Raw genomic sequence first — 9,682 nt, 5'->3', positions numbered from 1 at the left:
CTAAATTTCCTGAAAATCCCATTCAGGCCCAGAGAGGTGACTAGGCAGTTAAGCAATCTTTGTTGCTCTATCACGAGGACTGGCATTCAGATCCAAGCACCCACATCGAGTGACTCATGAATGCTTCTAACTGTAAGGGAACTGACTTCCTCTTTCTAGCCCCTGAGGACACTGACACATGCATGTCTGTGTACACACACAAACAGTGAAAATTAATCTCCAACGCGTGCATGTTTATGCAGGCACACACACAAATAATAATATATCTTAGATAAAATAAAATTTTAGAAGTTTGGGGGTTAAAACCACCTCTTACAAACCCTGTCCTAGATTACCAGATAAGGTATAGTTCTATAATAAAGCTATATATAATTCCAAATTTTTTACATACTTTAGTCTCTCAAAATTCTAGTTATACAGATTGTGCTCTTTTGCAAAGTATACAAACTAAAGATAACATTTCATTTCACATGAGACTGTAGATTTCTCATTTATAATAATCGTGCACTTACCAAGAAATGCGGAGAAGTTTATCATAAACCCAAAGATACCGCTCTCTGGTGGTGTGGTTCCCGTGTCACTGAGAAGGAAAAAATTAAATATCTAAATTATTTCTAAAGGAACTACAATTTCAACCCCTGGACAGATAATTGGTCTGTTTTATATTGGTCTTCCTAGGTGTTCACTGAATTCCAGAGGTATCACTTCAAGTTGTTCTAAGGTATTTTTGTTTGGGCTCTAAAGAAACCTAAAATTGGTTTTCCGCCAAAAAAAAAAAAAATGACATTTAGGGCTAGGGAGATAGATCTTGTCAATAAAGTGCTTGTGGCAGGAGCGTGAGGCCTTGAATTTAATCCCCAGTGTCCACATGATATGTCTGGGTGTGGTACCTCAATTTGTATTCCCGAAGGACCCACTGGCTGCCCAGATGAATCGGTGAGCAATCTTGTCTTGAGAGGGAGAGCAATTGAGTGTGTGAGTTTGGCCTCCAGAAGTATGTGCACACACACACACACACACACACACACACACACACACACACTGCATCTGCACATTCACATGTCCTCATGCATACATGAAGACATACATGGCCCTCAAAGGGGGTGGCACTAAGGTGTAGGGCTTGTTGGAGTGGTGTGGTCTTTTTGGAGGAAGTGTATTACTGGGGAAGTGGGCTTTGAGGTCTCATATATGCTCAAGCCACGCCCACTGAGATGATCGCTTCCTGTTGCCTGGAAGCCAAGATGTAGGACACTCGGCTACCTCTCCAGCACCACGACAAACTGAACCTCTGAACTGTAAATGAGCCAACGCAATTAAATGTGTTTCTTTATAAGAATTGTCCTGGTCTTGGTGTTTCTTCACAGCAATAGAAACCCTAAGACACACACGGATAAAAGCTAGAAGGTGTTTAAAATAAACAGCAAGACTGTCTCTCAAACAACCCCACCTTGTAAGCTCAATATGAAGAATTGAGTGAGACTGTTTTGGAAACAAAAATAACTAAAAGATATGCTTGAAAATTCCATGGTTGAGGGCTGGAGAGATGGCTCAGAGGTTAAGAGCATTGCCTGCTCTTCCAAAGGTCCTGAGTTCAATTCCCAGCAACCACATGGTGGCTCACAACCATCTGTAATGAGGTCTGGTGCCCTCTTCTGGCCTGCAGGCATACAGACAGACAGAATATTGTATACATAATAAATAAATAAATAAATAAATATTTTTTAAAAAAGAAAAAAATTCCATGGTTGAGATATTAAGGGCACACAAATGCACGCGTTTTAATGACTAGATTTATGCACAATGACAAAGAATTGGACCATACTATCCATCACTGCTGAGCACTCTATGGAAGCCCACAGGAAGGGAATCTCTTTCAGAGCTGTCCTCGGCTACAAGCAGCCCGTAAGCCGTGGGTCGACTATGCCTGTTAGAGTCTTTTATTATTTTTTTAATTCATTTTTCTTTTCTTGTTTGTTAACATTTATTTATTTTATTATGTATACAATATTCTGTCTGCATGTATGCCTGTAGTCCAGAAGAGGGCCCCAGATCTCATTACAGATGGTTGGGAGCCACAATGTGGTTGCTGGGAATTGAACTCAGGACCTTTGGAAGAGCAGGCAATGCTCTAAACCGCTGAGCTATCTCTCCAGCCCCTGCCTGTTAGAGTCTTAGAAGTATACTGCCGGGCAGTGATGGCGCATGCCTTTAATCCCAGCACTTGGGAGGCAGAGGCAGGTGGATCTCTGTGAGTTCGAGACCAGCCTGGTCTACAAGAGCTAGTTCCAGGACAGGCTCCAAAACCACAGAGAAACCCTGTCTCGAAAAAACCAAAAAAAAAAAAAGAATACTCATTTGGTCAATTGTCTTAACAAAGTTCCTATTAATAAAAGAAAGTCTTGCTGGGTGGTGATGGTGCTCGCCTTTAATCCCAGCACTCAAAGGACAGAGGCAGGTGGATCTCTGTGAGTTTGAGGCCAGCCTGGTCTGCAGAGTTAGTTCCAGGTCAGCTAGGGCTATTACACAGAGAAACCCTGTCTCGGGAGGGGAAAAAAGAAAGCCTTAGGTGCAGTCTGTCAGTTACTCAGGTGACTCAGAAAGCCGTTGTCAAAGAGCGAGCACACACAGGCACCCAGTTCCATCAGAGAAGCGTTGGGCATGTTCTATTTTCTTTTCATTGGTGCCACCTTAAAACTGCCAGGCTTCTCACAAGCACCTTTTCCAACTTAAAAATGATGACGGAGGTGCTCCCAACATGCAACGGCTTGCACGGGCTCAGGATGCTTCCTCTTCCCAAACCAGCTTTGAAACGTATATGCTGGAAACCGATCACGTTGGACAGACACACTTCCAAGCAGGCGGACAATTTTTTACAAGAAGCCCGTGCGTGCTTAGAAAGCAGGTAAAGTCTGACACTTAACTCTTCAAGAGGGTGCAACGAGGCTAAGAGCGGCTGGGAACAAACACCCGGACTCCCAGGTGTTTCCATTTGGTGTCAGAGCCTCATTAGGGCAGAACATCCCCACTTCCCCAGCTTCCTACACTCAAGGAGGGCTGGAGAGGACTACGCATGTGCAGGCGGCCCTGTTGGGGCGCCCAGGGCAGAGCGGACCAGGGGGGAAGGGACAAGAGCCAGGAACACGATAATGGCAGAGACAGCCTGAGCCCGCGGGCGCCACATCTGCAGATGATTAAGTCTGATAAGGACATCAGGCCTTCCTGTCTCTGCCTCAGGGTGTAAAAAAAAAAAAAAAATCAAAACCAGTGAGGCGCCTCACAGTGCTTGGCATTTATTTGCCACCTTGGGCGTGCTAGGGACGGACAGGAGCTAGCGCAGAGGCGCAAGTGTTTCGGAAGGGAAGGAACTAGCATAACAGGTCGGTCGCTATCCAAGACAAGTCTGTGGCCTTATGAGGGGTAAAAAACGTTTAAAAGGTCGTGAGAAAACAACTAGATGGGGCACTCGTCTATTGATGGCAGACCAAGACACATGTCACAAGCCTGAATGTAGAGTCCGTAGGGCATCAGACATGGGATCTGGAAGTTCAGACTTTCAGAATGGTATTTTCTTCTTGTTTATCTGTTTCAAACCATAGGGGCACAATGTGGCTCATTGCCGGAGTGTATGGTTCATCTGAGGGAAGGGTTCGGTTAAAATAGGAAAATAAATAAATAATAAAATGAATAAATAAATAAAACACATAAATAAATGGATGCATAAACAAATAAATGGACAAACAAGTTCCTACAGGCAGAACATAAAGCACCCTGAAAATAACATTTATTTACATATATGTTTATTGAATGAGTGACTCTCACTCTCCACCCCCAAAAAGACTAGCCAAGACTTGGTGGACACACACCTATAGTCCTAGGACTTGGAGGTTCAGGCAAACTATGAATTCAAGGCCAGCTTGGGCTACATAGCAAGACTCTGAAAAAAAAAAAAAAGACCTAATTTAAATCACTTATTGAATATTAATTATGTATCTGGTATGGTTTTATGTTTACTGTACTGTTTGTAATTGCGCCTTCAGGAGCCTTGTTGAACGTTTATGGGGAGTGTCTTTTATAAATTCCATTTTATTCAAGGAGAAATTGGGTATGTGAGAGGCTTCACGACTTGTTCAAGTTACAGAGGGATCTGTACCTAACGTCCAGCAACTTGATTCCCTGGCAGTCAAAGCAAGCCGTCAGAATGACTGGGGGGTGGGAGGTGGACCACTGATGTGTTGATAAATGTTTACTAGACAGCCCTGGAAGATGCTTGGTTGGCTAGCATTTGCCAAGTCCTTACATGGAAAACAAAGGTTACCAAAATCCAAGACACTGAGCCTGGAGTTGGGAAGAGAAGTATACAGATGGCTCTCAGGAGACATGGCTGCTGGCCCCAGCATGTCCTAGGAAAGATCCCCTTGGAAATGAGAAGGGACCACTATGCCTTTGCTGTAGACCAGGAAGGGATTAAGTAGGTGAGAACTCTAGGCTCCTCAAACAACAGAATTTAACTGTAAAGTCTCTTTGACAAGCAGGATTCTGGATGCACAATAACTATCATCAGTGCGTTATTTCACACCCAGGAGGCTCATAGCCGGCTACTTTTTGCCACCATAAGCAGCTGTCAACATAACAGCTATTTAAAAATAGTATTATACTTTATTCACTGATCAATAAAACATACTGTAAACCATCAGAATTCATCAACAAGAAGTAGGTGTGGTTGCTCACTCTGTATTCCCGGACTATGAGAAGATGAGGCAAGAGGATCACCTCAAGTTCAAGGCCAACCTAGGCTCACATTGTGAAACTCTGTCTCAAGAAGAAAAAAAATCAGAAAGCCAAACCATTTGAGTCACAATTTCCTACATCTATCAGATAAGAATAGTCAGATTTGGGGTTTCTACTCACAGATAAAACAGTACCTAATTGCATGAGCCAATTTTTTCTCAAGAACATTTCGTGAAAAGCTTCTAAGTAGCAAATAAAATCTGGCCATATCTACAAACTTTTGGAATAGTTTTTTTGGGAAGCAGGGGGTGGGCGAGAAGACAATGGAAGATGATCTTCTATGTGGAAGGGGTAAGGGACATGCAAGATGAAGACAGGAATGGGGGATGGAGATGCCTTGTAAGAAAGAGATAAACAGCTGGGAGGTGGAGTACACCTTTAAGCCCAGCACTCGGGAGGCAGAGGCAGGAGGATCTCTGTGAGTTTGAGGCCAGCCTGGTCTACAGAGTGAGTTCCAGTACAGACTCCCAAGCTACAAAGAGAAACCTTGTCTCAGAAAAGAAAAGATAAACAAAACAAAACACAGTAGTATACATATTCCATAACTAAACTTGTCATTTTGTATGCTAACTTAAAATTTAATAAATAATAATAGTAAGTAATAAATAATAGCATTGTTTGTACATTATCATTAGTAAAAATAAAAGGGTTCTTTTTTTTTTTTTTTTGGTTTTTTGAGACAGGGTTTCTCTGTGGTTTTGGAGCCTGTCCTAGAACTAGCTCTTGCCTCCCGAGTGCTGGGATTAAAGGCGTGCGCCACCACCGCCCGACTAAAAGGGTTCTTATTAGCAATGAAAAATGTCTTTATGCTGGGTTTGGTGGTAAAGATTTGAATCCCAGAACTCAGGCAGCAGAGGCAAGCAGAGCTCTGTGAGTTCAAGGCCAGCCTAGTCCATATATTGAGTTCCAGGCCACCCAGGGTTACGTAGTGATACCCTGTTTAAAAAGAAGAGGAGAGGAGAGGAATCTTCATAAGTCTGTCAAGTCTCTGATATTACATATTACACGATAAGTAAACATTGAGCAATCCCTTCCACCAGATGTGGAAATGCAATAAATGTATTAACAGCAAGGGGCAGCCAAGAGGCTTTGCGGGTGAGCCTTGTTTAAATTTTCTTTGTAAGCGCAAACTAAATGATACCATCACACAAGCTCAGAGGTCGAGCAGTTGGCCATCCATATCTGTATCTTCATCCAAATCTATTGAACCCATGGATTCAACCCAGCAAGAATCCAAAACACATTTCAAATTGCACGTGTGCTATACATATGCGCTTGTCATTATCCCCTAAACAATACTGCTCAACAGCGATCTTCATAGTATTTACTTTGTATTAGACGTCCTAAGTAACCCAGAGATGACGATGTATGCACGAGGCTGTGCAGGTTTATATGCAACCGCCTGCTGTTCTCCATAAGGGATTTGAGCAGCCATCGACTTTAGCGTCCTCAGGAATTTTGTATTCCCGGGGTGTCCAGGAACCAGCCCATCACAGACACTAAGGGATGTATTTCATTGATAGAGGTATACCTGGGCGCTTGGTTCAAGAAACTGGAGAAAGCGAGGGGTCAAACCAGTCGCTTTCCAATCTAGCTGAACTTAATCCATCCTGCTCCCAGTATATGACTTCCCAGCATGCTTGTCCCTGCCCCAGTCCCATACCCCACCTCACTGGCCTCCTCCGTAAGGAGGAGTTTACAGCAACAATCGGGAATAAGAAGTTGTTGAAGCCATCAGAAAGGCAGTGATTTCAAAGCGAGCTGTACCTGGCAAACCCAACCGTGACCACATTTCCTGTGTTTACATTTATATAAATTAAGCCAAGTTTGAAAAATTCCAAGGGATTTGAGGAACATACTCCAAACTAAATTTATGCTCAGGCAGTGAACAATCACTTAAAGGTCAAACAATACAACGAACACAGGCTTGATGGCGCGTGACGTCCCCACGCGTGGACAAACAATGTTCTTTATTATCACTCAATGCACGCGATTCCCACTCCCAAGGTGATAGTTTAACCCGGGGCTGGAGACGCTGAGCACGAGATGTAACATTATTTGTGTCTTCAGACAGAGGATTATTAGCCTAATGCCAGGCTCAGTGAGAGAGGGAGACAGACACCTGATGGGATGAGGCCTCTGGGGGATTATAACCTCATTTGAAACAGAATGATCAAATGGGGTGAACATGAACCCCAAGATGAAGGTTACCCATCACTCACTCACTTGTATACATGCCACATACAATAAATAAGTAAATATAAAATTAAAGGCATTGGAGTGGCTAAGTGCGACAGCATGTACCTGTAAATTCCAGCATTTAGGAGCCTAAAGCAGGAGGACCTGGAGGAGTCTAAGGCCAACCAGGGGTATTTAACAAGAATTCTGACTCTGAGTTGGTTAATGGTAGTACCTGTCTTTAATCCCAGCACTCAGGGTTTGAGGTCAGCCTGGGGGACTTAAGAAGTCTGTTTCCCTCCAAAAAGGAAAAAAAAAAAATAATAATCGCCTAGTCCAGGATTGGGTCACTGTTAACTTTCAAACCTAAATTCTCAATCTCAATTTGTAGCCGGGCAGTGGTGGCTCTCGCCTTTAATCCCAGCACTCAGGAGGCAGAGGCAGGCGGATCTCTGTGAGTTTGAGGCCAGCCTGGTCTACAGAGAGCTAGTTCCAGGACAGACTCCAAAGCTACAGGGAAACCCTGTCTCAAAAAACCAAAAATAAGCCGGGTAGTGGTGGCGCTGCCTTTAATCCCAGCACGAGACCAGCCAGGACAGGCTTCAAAAAAAAAAAAAAAGCGTTATCACACGCTATGCTCCCATGGCAATGCAACTGCGCTTACGGAAAGGCAACGCGGGCCATCACGGCAGAGCTCCTGTGTCCATTAACTTTAGATGTTTGGCCTGGCTTCCCACTCATGTGGCGGTGGCCAAGTTTTTAAAGAGAGTTTTCCTTTTTTTTTTTTTTGTTTGGTAGTAATACTATCTTTGGTAGGTTTCCTATTGCTGTGGCGAGACACCACGATCACAGCATCTCATCTCTTATCATTGGGGTGGCTCATTTACAGTTTCAGTGGTCCAGTCCGTTATCACCGTGGCAAGGTACAAGGTACACGGCGATGTGCAGGCAGACTTGCTGCTGGAGCCGAGTGCCGCACTGCAGGCCACAGGAAGTCGACTCAAAGTCACTCTGGACGCAGTCTGAGTGAAAGAAACCTCAAAGCCAGTCCCGCCCCACAGTTACGCGTATTCTTCAGCAAGGCCACGCCCCCTAATGGTACCACTCCCTTTGGGGCCGTTTTCTCTCAAACCACAACTACTAGCTACTTCGTTTAGGATCATTCTGTAGCCCTAGCTCAACTGCATCTCAATAGGTAGTAGCCCAGGCTGGCCTTGAACTCACCTCCCTTTGCCTCTCCAGTGCTGAGATTATAAGTATGAGCCACCACAGTTTGATGGCTTTTTTTTTTAAAGACAGTCTCTTCCTCTGTAGTCCTGACCAGCCTCAGATTCACAGAGCTCCACCTGCCTCTGCCTCCCTAGTGCTGTAATTAAAGGAGTATACCGCCATATCCAGCTGTAATTTTCCTCTTGAAATTAAAGTCCTGACCAGACTTTTCATATCCTTTACTATTTAACTGGTTTCCGCTTTGCAGTGTCTTAATTCTACAGCTAGCTGGGGTTTCTGCCGTTGTTTACTGAGCAGAAATTATGGCCGTGAGGAACTGCATAGGCGCTCAAAGACCACGTACGCTGTCTCGCCAGACCACACTCCCACAGAAACTAAGGTGGATCCGCTTCTAAGAGGACCCAGGACCACTTCTAAGAGTGTAGGGTCAGATGGAGGACGCGAGCAGGCGTCTAAGGAAAGCTTAAGAGTGCCGCCTGGTGAAGATAAGTGGATTCTAGAGCACCTGGAGGAGGAAAGAGAAACTCCAAATTAGGTCTGGTTGCTTGCGCTTGGGAGTGTGGGCGTGGCCTAATCCTAGGATCTAGGTTTTCGTTTGTTCTTGGTTTTGATGCCCTTGCGTAAACTGGTTTATAGTGCACACAAAAATACCGCTTTATATACCCCAACTTACTGCGTGCAGTGGGTCTGATTCTGTGTTTCTAATTTAACTATGGGATAGAGAGCCTGTTTGTTTAAAATGTTGAAAACATATAAAGATATGCCAGGAAGATTTTTATAACGTCTTACTGATCTCAGCAGCCCTCTGCCACAAACACTTTTTATTGGTCTATCTGAGGAGCTGGTGATGATCCAGGGCCTGGTCCAGGCTGAGCATGTGTTTTGTGCTTTATTTTGGTTTGGTTTTGTTGTTGTTGTTTGTGGGATTTTTTTTTGAGACAGGGTCTTAGTCTGTTATTCTGTCCTTCCTGCAGCTTACTATGTAGACCAGACTGGTCTTGAACTCACAGAGATCTGACCGCTTCTGCCTCCTGAATGCTGAGGATTAAAAGCGTGCCCCACCACACCTGGCTAAGCCTGTGCTCCCAGCTCTGAGTTTAGCCCCTAGTTCTTTGGTGGTCTTCTTTACCCCAGGCTGTCCTTGAGACTGTGGCAACCTCCTCAAACCCTGCCCCTGCTGGGTGCTGAGATTACGTTGCGCTCTGACAAAACCCAGTTTCCGAGTAATCTTCGTGCAAGTTGATACAAGTGCATTTGGCTTTCTCCTCTCTTGTTTCTAACTGCAGAGAGCAAGTTTTGCTTTTTCTCCAGGTAAGAATGTATCTTGGACGTTTATCCATCAGAATGCAGTGATTCAAAGATAAGATACCACACAGAGGCTCTAGCTTGAAGCCCTTCATTCTCTGGCTAATCTATTTGTCTAGCAAGCCCTTTGTTATGGCTATTTTAATAGTTTCCAGGCTTACTGAAAATGACAAAGTTT

At 44.2% G+C, this 9,682-nt stretch overlaps 1 protein-coding gene across 1 annotated transcript in view; it reads right to left on the bottom strand.

Moving 5' to 3' along the window:
- Dram1 (DNA damage regulated autophagy modulator 1) overlaps positions 1 to 9,682 on the bottom strand; it is a 35,636-nt gene that overhangs the window by 21,402 nt on the left and 4,552 nt on the right. Inside the window, exon 2 of the mRNA XM_026784499.1 lies at positions 513 to 580. Coding sequence (XP_026640300.1) covers positions 513 to 580 — 68 coding nt within the window. The remainder of the gene's footprint in view (positions 1 to 512; positions 581 to 9,682) is intronic.

Source organism: Microtus ochrogaster, chromosome 24 (genome assembly GCF_000317375.1).
Source record: "Microtus ochrogaster isolate Prairie Vole_2 chromosome 24, MicOch1.0, whole genome shotgun sequence".
Lineage (NCBI taxonomy): Eukaryota > Metazoa > Chordata > Mammalia > Rodentia > Cricetidae > Microtus > Microtus ochrogaster.
The sequence above is the reverse complement of the archived record's forward strand: the minus strand, read 5'-3'. Positions and strand labels throughout refer to the sequence as shown.